Source organism: Lucilia cuprina, chromosome 3 (genome assembly GCF_022045245.1).
Source record: "Lucilia cuprina isolate Lc7/37 chromosome 3, ASM2204524v1, whole genome shotgun sequence".
In the NCBI taxonomy this organism is placed as follows: domain Eukaryota; kingdom Metazoa; phylum Arthropoda; class Insecta; order Diptera; family Calliphoridae; genus Lucilia; species Lucilia cuprina.
This window is the reverse complement of record NC_060951.1, coordinates 33,700,570-33,723,679: the sequence shown is the minus strand read 5'-3', so window position 1 is coordinate 33,723,679 and position 23,110 is coordinate 33,700,570. Positions and strand designations below refer to the sequence as shown.

The 23,110-nt window shown below is 26.8% G+C and overlaps 1 protein-coding gene across 4 annotated transcripts in view; it reads right to left on the bottom strand.

Annotated features, from left to right (window-relative positions):
* Positions 1 to 2,767: 2,767 nt before the first annotated feature.
* LOC111678843 (loricrin) overlaps positions 2,768 to 23,110 on the bottom strand; it is a 161,674-nt gene continuing 141,331 nt past the window's right edge. For 2 of the 4 annotated variants that reach the window (XM_046947684.1, XM_046947683.1), the window contains 3 exons: positions 20,076 to 20,399; positions 16,994 to 17,167; positions 2,768 to 3,931 (listed from right to left, as the gene is read on the bottom strand). In XM_046947684.1, coding sequence (XP_046803640.1) covers positions 2,976 to 3,931; positions 16,994 to 17,167; positions 20,076 to 20,163 — 1,218 coding nt within the window. In that variant the 5' untranslated portion in view covers positions 20,164 to 20,399 and the 3' untranslated portion in view covers positions 2,768 to 2,975. The remainder of the gene's footprint in view (positions 3,932 to 16,993; positions 17,168 to 20,075; positions 20,400 to 23,110) is intronic. The other 2 variants (XM_046947685.1, XM_046947686.1) reach the window with 2 other exon arrangements.

Below are 23,110 nucleotides of genomic sequence, written 5' to 3'. Positions count from 1 at the left end.
TCTATCTATCTATCTATCTATATATCTGGCATAAAAATTCCCGAATTTTTTTATATTTTAAGAAATTTGTGGTATTATGTTCTGGTCTTGAGGCTTAGAGCTGCAAAAATTTTGTACTCAAGATTAGTTATTAAGCTAAATCCGAAAATGAACTCAGAGTGCAATTGATACAAATATTTCATCAAAATTTTAGACCGATTTTACTGTTAAATTGCAAGGCACCTAATTTTTCCAATATAACTTCCACATAACATTCCTGTCTTGACTATCGACAAAATTTGCTAGCTAAGACAAGAACCTCATATATTACAAAAATCTTGATGTAAAATTAAATTTCCTGGGATATTTGGTTCAAAATCATCATAAGTAATCTAGGCTTTAAAGAACTATGCCTAAGGCAAGAATCAATGAATTGGGCAGTGTGGTCCCCAGTGTTTCCAATGGATACACTGTATAATCACTTACAAGTCTACCTTTAAGATCTGGTTAAAAAAAACTTTGACTAAGAATCGACACAAGTGATTCTAAGCCGATTGATATACTTTTAGGTGGTTGCAGGGCAAATATTTAAAAACATTAACACAAACGCATAATACCCTCCGCAATATAGTGGTTATGGTATAATAATAGTTCCGACATAACGATTTAACAAAAGGGTCTAACATTATATCATTCATTATACCTTTAGTTGACTATGTTTTGTTTATATGTAATGGAGTATACTTGTTATATTATTAATCATACGTATAGAAGCTTTTACGTTCACTTCAAAGATATTCATGTGTTGTTAGTGTTTATAAATGAATTTTGACATTCAAATTATTTTTTGAAGGGGAGTTTCTGAAGGAGAGTTTGCTATGGTCAAATAAGGCCTGATCATTACAAAAATCGTTAGAGTCAATTAAACTTCTATACTACTGAGTTTTTGTTGACATACTAGAACAATTAACATAATTATGAGTATTTTGTGCTCTATATATGATCTATTCGAGATGTACGGTTGTATGACGATTCAATACCATTCTTCCTTTGATCAAAAAAAGTATGTGATAAATCAAATTAAATCGAAAATTTGCGACCTGTAGCATGCACATAATTGCTACATGGATACACAGACAAACGGACGGTCAGGTTAGGTTTAATCGACTCAGAAAGTGATTCTGTGCCGACTGATATACTTTAAAGCGTTGGGTGCTCAAACATCAGCAGAAATGCATATTGCCGTCCCTTCTATATTGGTGTAGGGTATAAATAAATACGACATAATGATTCAACGATAGGCCCTGCCATTATACCGTTCATTATACCATGAGTTGCTTGTGTGTATGTATTTAGAGCAAGGCGTACACGATACAGGTTGCTTTAATAAGTTTTAAGTTTATTGGTATAAAAGATAAAAAATTAGGCTGAATTGTGTGTTTTTACTTTTTAAAATTATTAAAGTTTTTATTTATTATAAAAAATAATAAACATTTTACAATTAAATTGCAATTATACGCACACGCAACAATTTTCACTCAAACAATATTTTAACAAAATAAAGTTGTATTAAGAGATTATTTTCAAAATTGTAACATTTGTGTGCAATTTTCGTAACATGGTTATAAACAAAGTTGTTTAAAAGGTGTTGTCGTGTATTCCTTGCATGTAGTGTATATGTGGACTAGAGTATACTTGTTATATAATAATTACACATTACTCATACGCATCATAGACCAATACAAGGGAATTTTGTTTTACGTTTAAAACAATTGGGAAATAGAAAATAATAAATCTACTTCAAATTTAATAAAACAAATTAATTAGTAGTGTTTTCCTGAATATATAGTTGAACAAATATTCGATAAGTTTACATTAGCACATAACAATGAATGAAACTAGTACCATCACTTACTTATATAGAGTACTAAATTTTAAAGCTTTTTTTGCAAAGTTTTCGCTTGATTGTTTTTTTTTTCTAAGCTTTCGTTTACTTAACATAAAGCTTATTTTTAATAACATTTCCTTGGTATAACATAAATCCTTAGCACATTTATGTAACGTTAAAAGTTTTGTAAAACTGAAGCTTTAAGGACTCGTAACACACAAATTAAACAAAAGATGGCACTTGCCATAACATAATGTATACGATAAACTGTTAAAGATAACTTAACATTGGTGTATCAAGTTATTGCTAAAAGCTTTAACCTTTTTTTTCGTCTGTTTTTTATTACTATCATTTAGTCATTGTTTGACCGGCATTTGCGTGTGCTTATACTGCAGTATGACTTTTGTTATAAATTTTAACAAAAAAACAACAAAAAATTAGTTTAGTAGGTTAAATTTAACTCTTGCTGTTTTCTGCTTTTTCTATGTGATTTGTTTTTCGGTACTTTTGTGTGTGCAAAAAGTTCACGAAAAAATTAAAAGTAAAAAAACCACAATATGCAAATTATTAGATGACTTTAATTTTTCATAACCAAAAGGGCAGCCAACAAAATGTTTATTCTAATTCAGTATAATTTATTAGTCATACTTACTTTGAATTCTTATTTTTAGAGAATTTAATATAAAAAGAAGTAACCACAGTTGTTTTTCTTGTAATGATTGTTTTATTAATTTATGGTTTTATTGCTAATTTCTTGACCATTGAATTTATTTATAGGGGAGTTATTAAATTTTATTTACAATATTTTATTTATTTTTAAACATTGAAATTATTTTTCTCTTTTCTTGAGGAAGGGAGGGGGGAGTTTGTTTTTCATAAAAATATTTATTTAGTTATTTGTTGCTATTAGAGTATATTTTTTATTAGTTTTACATTTGACTGTTAAAGGAGTATATGTTTGTTTTTTTTTTTACTGGTTTGTTAGTTTTTCTTGTTTACTTTTATGAGTTGTTAACAAAATTTTCCAACTAAAACTACTTTAAAGATTTGTTAGTTTTGTCTGTGTTTTATAAATAAAGAAAATAAATGTTTTCAAAAATATCAATATTTAACCATTGTAGTTATAGTTGCCATACATAGGTGGTTGTGTAGGATAGCTCTTAGGTCCACTGGAGGAGGGGGAAGAATATTGAGAAGAGCTTGAAGATTTAGAAGAAGGATTCTCGCTAAATAAACCACCAAAGTTACGTGAGGACAGTATATCACCCAAACCACCAGAGCTGGCATGATTAGCACCAGACGAGCTACCGCCACCACTTAAAAGGCTGCCCAAAAAGTTGCTAGCACTGCTGCCACCACTGTTGCTGCTACTGCCACCACCAGACAAAATGCTGCCTAAAAAGTTGCTAGCACTGCTACCACCACTGTTGCCGCCACCACCGCCTCCAGACAAAACACCACCCAATAAACCACCCAAAATATTACTGCTTCCACTGCTGCCAGATGAGGAAGAACCTCCACTATAGCCGCCACTAGGTTGATAACCACCACTGGGCTGGGCCGGTTGATTACTACCACCACCTCTCAGAGAATTGGCAATTTGGCCTGCAATGATTCCAGAAACAGCTTGATTTACAGCAGGATTGGAGAAGAAGTTCGAGAAAAAGCCACCGCCTTCCTTTTCTTTAGGTTTTGTGGGCGTGTAACCACCGCTACTACTGCCACCATAACCAGGAGCCGGGGGAGTATAGCCCGGTTTGGGTTGATAGCCACCAGCACCACCAGCTTGATAGCCAGGTGGTACATAGCCACCAGGATTATAACCGCCAGGTTGATAGCCACCACCATAAGGATTATAGCCACCACCCATAACACCGCCACGATTATTGTCGGTAGGTAAACTAGGATACAAACTATGGCCGCCAGCCGAAAAACCACCACCATATCCACCACTACTGCCTCCGCCACTGGCACCACCACCCATGCCATTGTAATCGGGCACAGGAGCACTTGGCGTTTGGGGTGCACTAGGAGTGTATGAATTGTGCGTACTACCACCACTTACTGTCAAACGTACATACATATGAAGTGAGTGTAGTGTCAAGGTTGTTTAAAGTGTTTTGTTTTAAGGCGTGGGCGTTTACAAGGTGTTTTTCGTTTCGATTTATTTTTAGTCACAATATTTGCAGAAAGCCATAAGCGTTGGGTGGGTGAATATTTTCAGCACGCAGTGTGTTGAAAAACAAATCATAATATTTAAAGAAGCCATACGATTTAGTAACAAAGTAAAGTAAAGCCAATAAAAAACACAAAAAAGGAAAAAAAATATGAATTAATAAAAAGCATGAACACACAAAACTAAATGAAACAAAAATACATATTAATAAAAATTAATTAAGTTTTATACTACTTATATACAACATATAATGTTATTTACCACTGAAGGTGAATTTTGAAAAGTTTTATTTTAAAGTTTTGATAAATTTTTGAGGAGCTTTTTTGAAAAATTGTAAATATTAAAAACTTTATATGATTTTTTTTTAATTTTATTTTTAGAACAAATTTTCAATGAATTCATGATTTTCTTCATTTTTTAAAGAAAATTGTCTATAAATGCTTTTCTTAAAAGAACTTTTCAGTGCAAATATTTTACTGTTCAAAGAAATTTTTAAATAATTGTATTTTCTTTAGAAACATTTTCTTGTTTTTATTTCACCATAAATTTTCTTTTTGATGAAATTATCGTTAACTTTTTTAAGTTTTAAATAATAATTGTTTCTTTTTTGTGGAAAAAAATAAATTACTTTCATTTTAGAGAAAATTTTTAATAAATTTACTTTCTACACGAAATTTTCATTTTTTTATATAAAATGTTCAATATATTTCTATGAAAAGATGTTTTTAATTTTTTTTAATAAATCTCATTTTAGGGGAATTTCAAAATAACTTCCTTTTAGAGGCTATTTAAAATGATTTTTTTTCTAGAGTAAATGCTCAACAAATTTAATTTTAAATAAAATGTTCAAAATATTTCTATTTAAGATTTATTCAAATAAATTTAATTTTTTAGGAAAAAATTAATTTTAAATGAAATTTGACAAACAAGAAGAAATCTTCAAAAAATTTTCTTTCTAATTTAAAATTTTCAGCAAACTTTATTTTAAAATAAAATGTTCATATTCTTTAAAAATATTTTTTTCCTTAAAAGGAAATTTATCCTTTTAAGGAAAAATTTTCAATTAATATCATTTTAGAGGAAATTTAAAGGAAATTTTCAATAAATTTTCTTTTAGAAACAGATATATCTGTAAAAGAAAATTTATTGATATTTTTTTTAAATTTTCTCTTAAATGAAATTAATTGAAATTTTTCCTAAAAAAGAAAATTTATCAAAAAAACAAAAAATTCTTTTATAGAATATCAAACATTTAATTTAAAAATAAAATTTATTAAAAATGTTTAAGGAAATTGTTTGAAAAATTAATCTAAAATTTAATTTGTTTAAAAAATAAATTGTTAATAAATTATATTTTCCAAATAAAATGTTCGATATATTTCTATAAAAAGATTTTTTTCATAAAAATTTCTTTTAAGAGAAATTTTTGTAACCATTTGCCTTTAAAAGGAAATTTTGTATAAATTTCTTTCCCAAGTAAATTTTTCAATAATGTTTTGTTTAACTTATAAGAAATTTATCCAAAAAGTATTCAAAAGAGATTTGAATAAATTTGTTTCTAAAATAAATTTTTAAAAATTATTAACATTTAAGGAAGTTTTCTATAAATTTAAATTTTAAATATAATTTTTTTAAATGTTCACTATGGAGGAAATATTTTAAATATTATTATAATATTAAAAGAAATTTTCAAAAATGTTTTTTTAAGAAATTTTTAAAAAAATTTCCCATGAAGGAAATTTTTCAATATTTTGTTTAACTTATAAAATTTTTTTTACAATTTTTCAAAAAAAAAAAAAAAAAAATCGTTAAAAATAGATTTTCTATAAATTTTGCATTTAAAGTAATTTTTAACAAATTTCCCAAAAAAAATTTCTTTAAAGGAGTTTTTTTTTATAAGTTTTCTTTTATTTTTTGATAAATTTCCCTATGAAGAAAAGTTTTTAATAATGTCTTGTTTAACTTGTGAGAATTTTTCCACATATTTAAAAAAATCCTTTAAAGGAAAATTCCTATAAAATTTGATTTAAGGGATTTTTTTAACAATTTTCATTTTTAAGAGAATTTTTAAACAAATTTGCAATTTAAGGAAATTTTTCCAAAAATTTCGCTTTTGAATGTTTTATAATATTTTGCTTCAGAAATATGGCAATAGTTTTTGAAAAAAGTTCGCTTTAGAGTAGATTTCCTGTAAATTTCTTTTTGAAGAAAATTTTTACACAAATTTCTCTTTTGGTGGAGTTTTTTTTCAATATTTTTTTTTTTTACTTTCATTGAGTTTTTCTACAAATTTCTCTTCTATTTAAAGAGAGTCTTTAAAAATTTCATTGTAAAAATATTTTCTACAAATTTCCTTTCATTATATTAAATTTCAATTTAAAAGGAAATTTTTTAAAAATTTTAGTTAAAAGAACATTTTTGACAAATTTTAATTTAAAGAAAATTTTCTAATTTTTAATACATTTCTTTATTATAGAAAATTTTCGTAAATTTCCTAATAAAATTAAATTTCGCTTTTGATTTTTAATTAATGTTTTGCTTAAGAAATATTGTAATAGTTTTTGAAAAAAGCTCGCTTAAAAGTTGATTTTCTTTAAATTTTCTTTTAAAAAAACATTTTATAAAAATTTTCTTTTGGTGAATTTTTATTTAATAATGTTTTTGTTTTAATGGAGTTTTTCTATAAATTTCTTTTCTATTTAAAAAAATCTTTAAAAATTTAATTGTAAAAATATTTTTTACAAATTAAGGAAATTTAGAAATTTTTATTCAAAGAATATTTTTAACAAATTTTTCTTTAAAGAAAATTTTCTAATTTTAAATAAATTTATTTTTTATAGAAAATTTTCAAAAATTTTCTAATAAAGTTATTTTCCTATAAGATTAATTTTCCTTTTTTTAAGGAGACAATTTTATTTTTTTTTTTAGAAAATTTTTGGTTAATGTCCTTAATTCACATTCACTTAATTTAGAGGACATTTTGAACAAAACTCAACTTTACAGAAACATACAGACGGACGGACAGAAAAACATATGAACGGACGGACGGACAAATGAACATAGCTAAATCAACTCAGAAAGCGATTCTTAGCCAAAAGAATCGAAAAAGACAATAACAGACAAATGTACTTAGTAACTAAATCGACTCAGAAAATTATCCTGATAGGATTAAAATCTTAAAAAAAAACTGACCTCATTGTCAACTTTTCAAAATTCACCTTCTTATACTTTTTCAATTATTTCTCGACTACGAGTAAATTTTTGAAATATTCATTTAATTTTTTTGTTATTAATTTTTTTTCTTAAAAACTAATAGTTTCTTTTAAACATAATTTATTTATGTTTTTTTAATACTACTTGTGGTATTTTCAAATACTGTTTAAGTTGTTGGTTGTTTTTTTTTAAATATTTTAAAAGTTTAACTTATTTTTCTTTGTTTTTATAATTAAATATTTTACGCCTAAAAGTAAAAAAACTTATAGTTTTTTTTTTACATGATTATTAAGTCTTATTAAATTTTGTTTTTCTTTTTTTAATTATATATAAATATTTTGCAAATATTTTTTTTATATTTACAAGAAAATTTAAATTTTCTACTTTTTTATTACTACTACCAATTTTTTAATACTAATTTAATTAATAAAAAAAATATTTTATTTAATAATACTCGTAATCAAAAATAAAACTGAACACATTTGTTTTTATTAATATTTTTTGTTAAAAATATTTAGCAGTTTCTGTTAATTGTTGTTAATAAACCCTGTTAATGTTAAGTTGTTAATTGCAAATTTTGTTTGTAGCTGTTATTGCTATGTTATTTTTTAATATTTTAATGTTAGTAACATTTTTGTATGTTTTTTGTTTTCATTTGTTAAAATGTTTTCTTTTATTTACGTATGCTTAATTATTTTTTTTTTTTAATTTCTGTTAAGTTATAATGTTAATGCTAATGTTTAAAATGAATTTGTATTGTTAATATACATTTTAAATTGTATTAATGTTTATGTTAAACTAAATGAGCAAAATGTTATCCAAAATGAAAATAAATGTTTATGTTTTAAAATTCATTGTTAACGGACGGATATTTACAAAAATTATTAAATTAATTTAAAATGTTTGTTGAAGGAAGTTTTTTGTTTTAAGTTTAAAATTTATATTTTCTTAAAGAAAAAATATAATTCACCACACTTTTTTATTAAAAAACATTTCATAATCAAAGTAATCATCCAGGGAAGTTTTGTTTTTCTTTGATTTTAATAGTTCCGCCGAAGCTTATAGTGAGTGTGTTTCATAGGTTTTAATTCAGAAATGCCGAAGAAAGCAGATCGTCCAGGCTGGACATACAAGTTTAAAGGCCAATAATTGGAGTCATTAACTCTTGGATTCTTAACTCTTTGGAGCTACTTAGGCAGTTAAGAACAGATCAATTTCGATATTATGAAGAGTAAAAGATCTTATGTTCACAACGATTTTTGCTTTTAGAAGCTACCTAGACAATGAAAAATAGTTCAATTTAAATAATCTGAATCGTATGTGAATCCTGGCCAACCAGCCGGGATCGACACCTCAGCCAAATATTCATAATCCTAAGGAAAACCCAACCATATACAACTTATAAGTTTGAAGAAAGTATTGACAAAACATTTTTCAAAATATTCAGCAAGGTCCATCTTAATGTCCAGACCTTGTCCATTTCGATTAGTATTAGTTTCGATAGATGCAGAATAGTCTCTCAGTTATAAGCTTTAAATCAAAACAGCAGTGGGTAAGTTTTGCTTAACCCCGCCCTATATGCTTAATATATTCGAAAGTTCCCACATGCTTTTAAATTTCACCTTTATAAAGTTTTTAATTTAACTCAAAAGTTGTCTTTTCAAAAAAAGCTTTTAATTAATAATAGTAGTTGGTAAGTTTTGCTAAACCACTACATATCCAAAAATTTTTTGGATATTTAGTAAAAGCTTTCAAAGCCTATATTAAGTTTTAAATTCACATCAAAATTGTAACTTTTTTAAAAAAGGGCTTTTACTAATTATTAATATTACTTTTTACTTTTAAACAATGTTCCCAAAAGCTTGAACCTTAATTTCAAGTAATTTTTTTTTAAATTACCGTATTAAAGAAGTTTTGAGAGTGCGGAGATTATTAAAAAGCTTTTTCAAATAATCTATAGCTTTACACAACTTTCAAAATATATTCTTAAACATGTTTTTCTTCGAATTGTTCCCTGTTTTTGTTCTTATTTTGTGGAAAGTATTTAAAAAAGCTTTGTCATAGACTAGAAAGCTTTTTTTGCCAAATTATCTATAACTTTACTACATTTGGAAAATGTCTTATTTAACATAATTTTCTTCGAATTTATCTTCAAAATAACTTTGTATAAACTTTATTAAAAAAAGCTATGTCATACACTCAAAAGCTTCTTTATATAGACGTTTTTTTTAATGAGAAACTTTTTGATTAACAATCACTTTCTCTTCTAAAAAGCTTCGATCTTATTAAAATCTTAGCACTCATACCCAAAAGCTTTTTTATACTTTTTTAAGTTTTTTTAAAGTTTGAAAAACTTCTACAAAAGTTTTTTGAAAGAAATTTATAAGTATAAATAAAACTTTAGAATTTTTTAAAAATTAAAATTTTAAAATATGTTTGTATAAAAAAGCTTTTAAAATCGACTTTAATGCACAATTCATAATTTTTCCTTTAATGTATGATTACTTTTTTTAATCTTTATATCAGACACTCATATTTTTGTTTGCTGCTGCATACATTTTATTATTTAATTAAAATATTTAAAATATAGAATAAAAACATTAAATTTTGCAAAAAATATAAAAACCAAAGTTGCCCATAAAATCTTAATTAAATATGACTAAAAAAAGTTTTTAAGTTTAAAGATTATTTTATAATAACAATATTGTTTAAAGTTTACCTGACGTTTAAAATGACATACAGTTTATAGTTTTTTTTGTTTATATAGAATCAAAAGTAAATATTAAAAAATGGGTTATAAGTAATGAGTTCAATCTTAAAGCAGAAGAGTTCAACTGTTCAAGCAACATGTTGCTAGAAAATTTACAAAAGGGTGGAAAAACTGATAAAATGATACCAAAGTTAATGTTGAAATAATAAGAGTATTTAAACTGTTGAAGAAACTTGTTACTAGCAACTTTGTTTATAAGAGGCGTGTGAAAATATAATGCTGTAGGCATATTTAAAATTCGACAAGGGATATTACGGGTTAATATTCAAATGAAGAATGTATTTAAACTGCTAAAGAAACATGTTGCTAGCAAGTTTGTTAAAAAAAGATAAAAAAACAGTGGTTAACATATTCGTAACTGCAAAAGGACGGAAAAACAATTCAAATGTAATTAGAGTGTACGATAAAGCACTTGAACTGTCTGAGAAACATGTTGCTAGCAACTTTCTTTGGAGCAAGAGAGAAGAAAAATACAACTGTAATTATATTCAAAGTTGCAAACCAATTGTTGCAATGAAGAAAAAATTTAGACTGTTGAAGATACATGTTGCTAGCAATTTTGTTAGGAGTAAATTCCAAATTGAAAAAAGAAGAAAATTTGTATTAAAATTTACTCGAGTTACAGGTCTATGTTGAGATAAATAAAGTAATTAAACTGTTGAAGAAACATGTTGCTAGCAACTATGTTTAGTGGAAGAGGGAAAGAAACATTCAGTGGTAAACATATTCACAACTGTAGTTAGTTAATTTGAAAGGAGGATGTATACACATCAAATCCGAAAAAATACACCTAGGCCTCTATCGGACCTGTGGTGCGCTCCTTAACCAGTGCCACGGGTGGTAATAGAACCCACCACCTCCGGTCTATCAGACTACAACACTAACCACCAACCTGCCGGAGGCCACAACTGTAAAATGATAGAAAAACTGTTTAAAAGTAACTGAATTTAAGTTTTTATGTTTGAAAAAGAAAAAGTGAAAAGTTTAATAATGTTGCTGCAACATGATCAAAGTTTAATGTTTTGATTTTTATAATTAAGATTTCTTAAAAAAAATGCAATATAAAGTTTACAGAGAGGTTTTCGAAAGAATTGTGTATATTTCAGAAATATTTATGTATATAAACATGCTAGCAACATGTTGCTATACATAGAATTTGAAATATTTTTAAACAAAGTTAATATTTTTAAAGAAAAACTTCTATTAATGTTGATTAAAAACAAAAAAAATATTATTTAAAATTCCTATAGTTCCCTTAAGCCTAATTGCTGGCAACATGTTGCTTGTGAAAATTTTTTTCATTTAATTACAAAACTCCTCGTCTTCTTTAACACAGATTGAACAGATTATCGTAATTGTTGTACAAAAGAGATAATATAGAATTTTGCCATTAGCGCTTTTCTTTTTTTTTCATAAAACTTCTTAACTATGGCTAAGAAATCTGGCCTTAATTTGTTGGTATTTCCTTTAAACGTAATAATTAATTATGTAGCATTTGTGCCTTAAGTTTTTGTAACTGTTTATGATAATTTGTTTTGCTGTTTTGTTTTTATATAAAAAAATAAAATATTGTTTACATTAATAATTAATTATGTTAAATTTCGTTGTTTAAAGTAATGTTTTGAAATTGTGTTTTGTTTTTTCGTTAAAAGAAAACCTTAAGTTGCAAATTTTGTTTTACAATCATACATTTATATTTTATTATTTGTTTTTTTTTTTGGGATTTTAATACAAAAATTTATTGTTTTTTTAATAATTTTTATATTACATTTATTTATTTTGCTTTTTTTAGTTTTGGCATTACATATTTTTTTAAATTTTTTTGTATTTGATTGTTTTCTTTAAAACATCTTTATATTTATAGTTTTTTTTGTTATAAAACTATTTAAGAAACTGATCACTTTATTATGAAATTTAATAAAGTTTTCTTTAATCTATTATCCTTTCTGCTTTTTTTTCCCCTATCCTTTGTAATATTTAAATGTTTAACATTTGAATTTTTTTTTGCCACATTTTTGTTTGAATTGTAATTTAATTGCTGCATTTCATTTGCATGTAATGTTTATAAAGTGAAAAATAATGTTAAGGCAAAAAAACCCTCTTCATGATAATCATGCAGTCCAGTTCACTTTGCTTTTATTGTCCTTCTTTCTTTCAGTTCAATTTTATATATAATTTTTTTTTCCTTTTTTAAGTCTCTAACGAGCTTAAATACACACTCCTACAGTTTGGAAAAATGGATAGATTGGTTGAAAAAAAAACAACTTTACAAAGAATTTTTCATGCAAGATTGTAAAATTCTGCTGCATTGTTTGTTTTTAATGTGAAGTTGTTGAGCAGAAAAAAAGATGCACAAAAGAACCACACCAAAGTTGTCTTTATCATCTGATTTTTTGTACAATGAACTAATGAAGTCCTATCCTAAAGCACAGAGAAAGACCAGCGTGAAGAAAAAAAAATACCCATATTGTGGTTGAACAAATGAGAATTTCTCTGTTAATCTGCTGGACTAATGGAGTTATAAGGGAATATTATATTTGTTTTGTTTTTAATTTGAGAAAATTGTTGTGAGAATTTAATTAATAAAACAAATAAGAGGCATTGTTGATAACATTAAAATTGGCCTGAGCTTTGAAAAGCCTTAAACTTTTTTGAACAAAATTTTTTATGCTTTTATTATTTTCAATATAAACAAAGCCTATTGTAAATGTTAAGGAAACTTAGTAGTTTTAAACTCACTTTATTATATTTAATATAAAAGCTTTCAGTTACACATAACTGTTTTTCACTGGAATACTTTTCCGAAAGCTTCTACTGTTAAGCTTAAGTAAAGTCCTAACATTTAGGTAAAAAACTGAAATTTTAAATGTAAATGCATTTTAAAATAAAAAAGCTTTGTAAAATAAGAAAGCTTTTTACGTATTCATCTTACTTGTAAACATGCTTTTGCAAAAAAGCTTTTCATACTGTATAAAGTTAAAATGTTAAAACATCTTTTATATGTTTTGTTTTAATTTATTTTCACCTAGAAAAGCTTCAGTTGGAAATAAGGAGCTTTAAGCTTTTTAAAAAAATCTAGTTTTTTTAACATGAAGTGTAATTACTATTAAGACGTTCTTTTTACAAGCCTTAGGATTACAAAAAAACGCTTTTCCTTTAGTATTAATTTAAGTCAAAAACAGCTTTCTTTAATTTTTGAATTTATTTTGACATGAAAAAGCTTTAGTTGAAAATAAGTAGTTTTAAGCTTTTTAATAAAGTCTAAGTTTTTGCACATTGAGTGATATTACTCATAAGACTTTTTTGTAGAAGCATTAGGATTGTAAAACTACGCTGAAATGTTATACCCGGAAAAGAAAGCTTTAGTTATAAAAAGAAGCTTTTCGTTTTAAGTTTTAGGCAAGTATTTTTATGATAGAAAATTATTAATTGCTTTAAGTTCTTTTGACATGCATTTTGCTAAATGTTTTGGGTAAAAAATATTACTATTCATAGGAGCTTTGAAAAATTCTAAGAAGTTTTTAAAAAACTTTTAATATGTTTAAAGAAAATTGTAATTTTATTCTCCGGAAGCTTTTTAATTTATGTCTCTAAAAAACTGTAAATAAAACTAATGAGGTTAAAAAAAGAGCGAAAAGTTAAAAAATCGTAAAAGATTTTTACTATAGATAACAAAGTTTCATTAAATGGAAGCTTTTCAAAAGTAAGCTAAAAGTTTAAATATAGCATTGCAGTTTTAAAAGCTTTCTAGACAATTAATTAATTAACATAATCTTTGAGAATATTTCAAAACATTTAAAAATTGCACTTGTTTAAAACAAAACTTCAGAAAAGCTTTATAAGTATAAGAAATTTGAAAAAGTTGATATTGAATTGATCAGTTTCTTAAATAGTTAAGTTTCTTTTAATAGTTTTTTTTTTATTATTTTTGCAAGAAAATTATATTTTTATACCTGTAGTTTTTGTTTTTTTTTCTTTTTCTATAATTATTATTTTTTATAAACACAAAAATTATACGAAATTAAAAATTTTGTTTTTGTAACAAAAATTAAAAGAAATGCATTTAAATCAAGAAATCGCAAGAAATCAAATAATATTACGTGCTGAATTGAAATAATTTCTGCATTAAAACAACCAGACCTGCAAGGGTCAAAGTCATTTTCATAGTGACCATAGATTGAAGCCCACCAGCTGCGTTTGGATGTGTTTGTGTCTGACGATTGTAGGGATTTTGATTTTGATATTGTGGCGGAGGCTTATTGTACATATTTGGACTAGGATAGCCACCAGGATAGGGAGCTAAACCACCACCGCTTCCACCCAAAATGCCAGCACTACCACCGGGAGGACCACCAGTACCACCGGGTGCATTGTAGAAGGGTTGTTGACCAAATACGAACGATGGATTGTAAGGATTTACCGGCTGCAGACCTTGAGGAACTCCTGGATTGAGAACGCTACCTGGATGATTGGGTTGTGGGAATTGTTGAAAAGATGGAGCTAGAGTGGGTGAATTATAAGGGAAGATAGGCAGATTTGGTAAGACGGGTATTGACTGCGGTGCGCCAAACACGTAATGGGGATCAATGATGGAGGGATTATTGTATTGCCCGTTGCCACCATTCTGACCATTACCATTTGAGGCGCCGTTGCCACCATTGTGACCATTATTATTATTGTGATTGCTATAACCACCGTTATTATTACTATTGCTACCACTATTCTTATTCATATAACCGTTACCGGTCTGATAGCCATTATTGCCCATCGCTGATGAGCCCGGCTTAGCACCGTTGCCATTGTGATTGATGTAAGCGTGAGTGTTTAAGGTGGGATTTGAGGATGACGATGATGAACCAGATGAGAAAATGTTTAACTCTGGTCCAGGTTTTAAACTGGATCCTGTATACATACACATGGGTAAGGTTTACAAGGATACATTAAAACACACAAACACAAATTCATGTTAGTGTGGCCATTGTTTTTTTTTGTGGGGTAGACAGTAAGAAAATAGAGCAAAAAACAAATAAAGAGAAAGAGGAGAAAGAGAGACAAAATATGTTTAAATACCGTTAGTAAGTGTAACCAAATTATGTATGTGTTGTTTAAAGAATATGTAATTTATTATATATTTTTTATATATTTTATTTACATGTCTTGTTGTCTTTTCTCTAAATTGACCAACTACTTAAAAAAAACATGCTTTATTGACAGGGTAGAGGAAAGAGCCTTAAATCTAAAAGCCAGGTAGTTAACAAATAAACAAACTACTTGATGATTAATGAGTTTCGAAAGCTAGAAAATTATTAAAGCAAAACTTAAAAGTAATCGTAAATTTGTTTTTAAAAATTAAAATTCAAATAAAAATTCAACATGTGTTGCCTTGTTTTATTAAAGTGTTTTGTTGTTAAGATTAATTTGCCATTTATTAAGTTTTATTTAAAATACATTTTAAAGCTTGATTTGTGTTTGTTGTGTTAGATTTTTATATAAATTTTTAAATATGATTTAAAACCCAGTATATGTTGGTTTTTAATTAATTTTGTTAAAGCTGTGATAATAAATGTTGTTGCGTTTTTTTTAAAGAGTTCTTGCACCAAATGAATGTGTTTTGTATTAATTATTGCCACTTGATTTGGGATTTTTAAAATGTGATGTAGTTAAAGAGTGTTGACTTTTTGTTTTCTGTTGTATTTCTTTCGTTTTTGAGAATTAAAGCCTAATTATTGTAATAGTAGGTATTAATATTAAGAATATAATTATAGAGAAAAATTGGTAAACTTAAAACTTAATAAAATACTTAAATTAAAAGATAGGTTAAAAATAAATTAAAAAAATTTAATGGAAAAGAACACTTAAGACTGTAGGGCTACCCACACTCAAATTCGAGAAACTATGTAGTCGTATACAACTTACATAACTTCAACCCGAAAGATCGCACTTTGTACTTAAAAAGAACTCCCTCGATTACATACACAAAGTGTCCTTGACAATTTATAAATCGTGATAACTAATTAACTAACTAACTAAATAACTAACTAACTAACTAACTAACTAACTAACTAACTAACTTACTAACTAACCAAGTACCGAACTAACGAACTAGCTAACTAACGAACTAACGAACAAACGAACTATCTAACTAACTAACTAACTAACAAACAAACTAACTAACTAACTAACTAACTAACTAACTAACTAACTAACTAACTAACTAACTAACTATCTAAATAACTATATAACTAACTAACTAACTAATTAACTAACAAACAAATTAACAAATTAACTAACAAACTAAAATGATTTATTAATATTGCAAATATTAATTATACGCCTACTTCCAAAAAGCGCTTGAAAGTAAATCTATCTATCTATCTATCTATCTATCTATCTATCTATCTATCTATCTATCTATCTATCTATCTATCTATCTATCTATCTATCTATCTATCTATCTATCTATCTATCTATCTATCTATCTATCTATCTATCTATCTATCTATCTATCTATCTATCTATCTATCTATCTATCTATCTATCTATCTATCTATCTATCTATCTATCTATCTATCTATCTATCTATCTATCTATCTATCTATCTATCTATATATCTATTCTATAGATAGCATTCATATTTTCTGCGACCACATTGCAGTATTAAACATATAATGGAAATTACAGTAAATATATTTTTAAGTCATTATATTTTTAACTCATTATTGTGATTTTATAACAAAAACATCGAATGATCGTTAACGTTTAGCGTATGCTCCCATTAATAGTAACGTTTCCCTAGTACCACTCCTCACCTAGTGTTGTTTTCAAATAATTATTCAAACTTAAATAAAACTCTTAAAAATAAAAATTAATTAAAGTTAAATAAAAATAAAAACTAAACAAATACTTGAATAAAATGAAATGTTAAATATAAAAGAAGAAAATAAAAAAATAAATAAATAATAATCACCTGAGGGATTAACTGACGATGACGAAGAAGAGGTACTGACGCCAGACTTCCTTCTGCATGTAGGATAACTGCCACAATCTTTGCCATCACGTTGACTATAACTGCACGAATCAGTGCTAATGACACACTCCTCATTGGGCAAACAGCCAATGTCATTGCAGCCACGCCCATACTCTAATGCAGTGTTTACAATGCAATTTTAGATTTGGACACAAAGACAGTGTTTTTTTCGTTTTCATTGTAACATTGTTGTAATGATGTTGCATTTCAGGTTGTTGTGATTATTGTAGTAGTTGTAATAAGTATTTTAGTGTATAAGGATGTTATTTATTATATTTTTATTATTAAAAAATATATTTTTTATTTATTTGTTTTTTTAATGGCAACACAATTGTGGTAAGGAAATTTTTAAAGTTGTTTTGTTGGTTTTAGTGTTGAAAAATTATAAAATAGGTTTTGTTGGTGGTAGGGAAAAATAAAAAAAATATTAAATTAAAAAATTATAATAAAAATTAATAACTATATTACATTAATGATGATTGAGATCTGATGATGAGTTTTTTGGAGGAAAAATTAACATACAACATTGAGGTTGAAATCAGTGTAATTTACATTAGCTTAAGTTTAATTTTTTATATATTTTAGATCTTTTTTTTGGAGAAAAAAGAGTGCTGTGATATTTTCAGGAATTAAGGAAATTAAATTAGTCTATAGTCTGGTCTATAAAATATTCTATATTCTGAACTAAACAATAGTCTATAGTCTGAACTATAGAATAGTCTATAGTCTGGACAATAGAATATTCTACATTTTGGACCATAGAATAATATTTAGTCTGGACTTTAAAATAGTCTATAGTCTGGACTATAGAATAGTCTATAGTCTGGACAATAGAATAGTCTATATTGGATCATCTATGTTGGACCATAGTCTTTACTATAGACTATAGAATAGTCTATAGTCTAGACTGTAGAATAGTCTATAGTCTAGACTGTAGAATAGTCTATAGTCTAGACTATAGAATAGTCTATAGTCTAGACTATAGAATAGTCTATAGTCTAGACCATAGATTAGTCTATAGTCTAGACTATAGAATAGTCTATAGTCTAGAATATAGAATAGTCTATAGTCTAGAATATAGAATATTCTACAGTCTAGACTGTAGAATAGATATAGAATAGTCTATAGTCTAGACCATAGAATAGTCTATAGTCTAGACCATAGAATAGTCTATAGTCTAGACTATAGATTAGTCTATAGTCTAGACTATAGAATAGTCTATAGTCTAGAATATAGAATAGTCTATAGTCTAGAATATAGAATAGTCTATAGTCTAGACTGTAGAATAGATATAGAATAGTCTATAGTCTAGACCATAGAATAGTCTATAGTCTAGACCATAGAATAGTCTATAGTCTAGACCATAGAATAGTCTATAGTCTAGACTATAGAATAGTCTATAGTCTAGACTATAGAATAGTCTATAGTATAGACTATAAAATAGTCTATAGTATAGACTATAAAATAGTCTATAGTCTAGACTATAGAATAGTCTACAGTCTAGACTATAGAATAGTCTATAGTCTAGACTATAGAATAGTCTATAGTCTAGACTATAGAATAGTCTATAGTCTAGACTATAGAATAGTCTATAGTCTAGACTATAGAATAGTATAAAGTCTAGACTATAGAATAGTCTATAGTCTAGACTATAGAATAGTCTATAGTCTAGACTATAGAATAGTCTATAGTCTAGACTATAGAATAGTCTATAGTCTAGACTATAGAATAGTCTATAGTCTAGACTATAGAATAGTCTATAGTCTAGACTGTAGAATAGTCTATAGTCTAGACTGTAGAATAGTCTATAGTCTAGACTGTAGAATAGTCTATAGTCTAGACTGTAGAATAGTCTATAGTCTAGACTGTAGAATAGATATAGAATAGTCTATAGTCTGGACTATAGAATAGTCTATAGTCTAGATTATAGAATAGTCTATAGTCTAGATAATAGAATAGTCTATAGTCTAGACTATAGAATAGTCTATAGTCTTTACTATAGAATAGTCTATAGTCTTTACTATAGAATAGTCTATAGTCTTTACTATAGAATAGTCTATAGTCTTTACTATAGAATAGTCTACGGTCTAAACTATGAAATAGTCTATAGTCTAGACTGTAGAATAGTCTATAGTCTGGAATATAGAATAGTCTATGATCTGGACTATAGAATAGTCTATGATCTTCACTATAGAATATCCTACAGTAATGACTATGGCATAGTCTATAGTCATGGGCAATAGAATATTCTATAGTCTTGACTATAAAATAGTCTATAACCTGGACTACAGAATATACTTTAGACTGGACTATAGAATAGTCCTTAGTCTGGACTATGAGTAGTCTATAGTCTAAACTATAAAGTTGAGTATAGTCTGGTTTATAGAATAGACTTTAATCTATACTTAAAAATACTCTCTAGCCTGGACTATAGCATAGTCTATGGTCTATTCTTTAACATAGTCTGTATTCAGGACTATAGCATAATCTATAGCCTGACTCATTTTAAATCATACTTTAATATTTGATATTTAAAAATTAAAAGGGTCAGTTTGCTAAAATCTTAGCATAAACTTATTTTTAGCTGAAAAATTTAAGAACATAAAATATCTATTTAAAAAGTATAAAAAACATAATTTAAACTACAAATAACTCTAAACTGACCCTTGTTAACCTAAACAAATATATTTTGGTGTTCAACCTAAACATATTTGTTACCAAAAAAAAAAATCACATAACGAAAAAAAATCAATAGGAATTTTTTTAGGGTGTATAATAATAAAGAACAAGAACTTCAACACTTGAGATTTTTTTATAGCTATTTTTTTTAAGAAATAAAATAGAGAAACACAACCATAAAAAAATAGTAAAAAGGGAAAAATTCTTAAATATTTTTTTCAACTATTTTTTAGGTTTTCTTATAGTTTTGTTATAAGGGAAGAAAAAAATAATGATTTTTTTTTGTTGGAGAATTTCTTGTAGTTGTTTAGTTTGTGGGCATGTTTGCCCTTTAGCTACATACTTGAATATGAGTTGACGCTGCTGACAGCACATAACAGTAAAATACCGCAGGCTAACAAGCCTACGCCTCCCATTTTCTTTAACATCATGTTACTGACGTTTTCTTGAAGTTGTTCGTTGTTCCTTCTGCTGTTTCCTGGCTAGAATAAATATTTTTCTTGGCAATTTTTTTAATGTTTTTGTTGTGTTGCTTGTTTCTCCTAGTTGGCTTAAGTTGTTTTTTTATTTAATATTTGTTGTTGTTGTTAACGGCTGCTTCCTTGAGTTATTACTGCGGTTTACCCCAAAACAATTGGAGAAGGAGAAAATAGTTTAAAAGTTATTTCTGCAAATATATAAGAAAAAATAGCAAAGAAAAAAATTAGTTTTAAATTAAGAAAACATGCTAGAAAAATATCTATGCAAGATTTTTTTATATATATAAAGAGATTATAGGAAATAGTCTTATTCCAGCCGGAGACTTGCCAAAAATAGTAAGAAATTTTTATATTAGTCGTGTCAGCCTTTTGAATGCTTGCAACTGCAGTAGTTGCGATTTTTGTTTTGGTTATCTGTGTGTAAGTGTGTTTTTTTTAATTTTAAATAATAATTTACGACTTTAATATTGCGGTATAATTAATTTTTCCAGACAGCTAAATTTTTGTTAGGTTGAAAAAAAAAACTATTTATAACTAAAACTCCCACTTTACAAAATGTTGGCGATAAAGCAAAAAGCGACAACAAACAAATCGTTTACTTTATGTAAATAAGGCTGAGGATTTATTTTTTTTCTAGTTTATTTAAGAGCGATGGCCAAGGATGTTAAAAAAAGAGGAAATGAGAAATAAAGGATGCAAAATATCCTTTTAACGAATTTGACCAAGATAGAAAAGAAATAAACTTCAAACTCATTATATTTTAGACATTTAAATTAAACTGATAAGATTTTTAAAAATATTTTTTCTATAGAAGAGATTAATTTTTAAAAAAATTATTTTGTGAAAAGGATAAAATTTGAATTTCCTGAAAAACAAGTGAAATTTTATGCAGTTTTCTTTAGAAAATAAAAATTTTTGAAAATTTTCTTTATTAAAAATGTTGGAATCGTTTCTATAAAGAATTAAAATTTGTTTAAATTTATCAAATATTTTCTATAAGAATAGAAATTTTTCTATTAGAAGAGGAGTTTTGAAACATTTTTAAAAATATAGAAAATTTTTCAATAAGCCAAAAAACTTTGGAATATTTTTTGGAAACAACAAAAAATTATCTATAAAAATTTTTTCATAAAAATGGGTTTTTTGGAAAATTTTTATAAGAGAAATTTAAAAAAAAAATTATATGGATGGTATTGTTTTTTACTTTTCATATGAAGAGAATTTTGATTTAACTTTTTTATATTCAGAGAAATTTATCAAATATTTTCTTTAGGAAGAAAAAATCTTCCATAAGAAATGAAAATTTGGAAATATTCTCAAACAAGAAACATTTATAGAAAATTTTTCTATTAGAAATAAAATTTTGGAAAATTTTTCTATTAGAAATAAAATTTTTCTTTTAGAAATAAAATTTTGAAAAATTTTCAATAAAAAAGGAAAATTGGGAAAATTTTCTTAAGGATATAGAATTTTGGAAGATTTTCTATAAGAAGAAAAAATTATAGAAAATTTACGTCAAGGATAAAAAGGATGCATAAATACACATGGTGACTTCGGTATCTAGCCTTAGTATGTAATGGTTTCAAAGAAGTGAAAAACTAAAGGTTACTCAACTTGTCAAGTTAGCGAGAGTGGCATGTGTCTTCCTATCCTACTTCCTTCTATTATGACGTAGATGACACGCTGTGTTATTTGATGTGGCTTGCTCCTTGAGCAGTAAGGGATTTACCGTTATACATAGCGCTATATATGCACTTTTAGGGTAATCGTGAGGAGATGTATTGCCGAGGGCCTGGATAGCTAGCAGGTGCAATTTAGTTGCCCCGGCAGAGCAAAGCCCGGTTGTAATTTAGTTGCCTAGTTCATTTACGCCGTCAAAGCGTGGATCGCCCATATATACGTGCATTTTCGTCCGATCCAAAATAGAGAAATTTACAGAAAATTTTGAAAACAAGGATGAGAAGACATGACATACAAGACATACGTAACGTCCGGTACGGTCAACGAGGATGATAGGGAATTGGATAGTACCTACATGGGGGGTAACGTAACACTTACTGACATGCCAGAGTGTTGAGCAGGAGGGTCAAGTTCCGAGGTAAGACGAGGAGGACCTCTAGAGGTGTCAACTGACTTCTTTAATAAAACTTGTTAACAGTCAAACTTATAAGCTAAAGTATCCTAATGAAAACGCCAAGCGGATCCAAAGGTGATACTTGAGAGAAGACCATCCACAGATCATTCGGCTAGTAGACGTGTAGGAAAAGCCAAGCGTCTCTTCACGGGTTGTGAATAATACAGGTCGAAGAAAGAGAAGAATGCAGAAACGGGACGCCTTGTTGTCTTAAATGTCAAATGATGGTTCTTCAAAGTTCTCGTTAAGAGTAAAGCTACTTCTCAGGAGGCACCGATAAAGCATCGCTAAATTCGAAAGAATATTTTCGAAAATATTATATAAAAGAAAAAACTTCTAAATGGTTTTATAAGAAGAGATATTTTACAAGATTTTCTATAAGAAAAAAAAATATTGGAAAATTTTCTATAAAAAGAGAAGACAATTTCTCAAAAATATTCTATAAGAAAAGAAATTTTCGAAAATGTTCCATAAGAAGATGAATATACGAAATTGTTCTTCAGGAAGTGATATTTTGTAAATGTTCTATAAGAAAGAATATTTTCGAAAATATTCTATAAGAAGAGAAGTTTTAAAAAATGTCCGTGAGCATTTCGAAAATGTTTATAAAAAGAGTTATTTCGTAAATTTTCTATAAGAAGATATATTTTAGGAAATAGTCTATAAGAAGAAAAGCTTTCGAAAATTTTCTCTGAGAAAATAAATTTTTGAAAATGTTCTATAGAAGATAAATTTTAAAAATTGCTCCATAAGAAGGAGTATTTT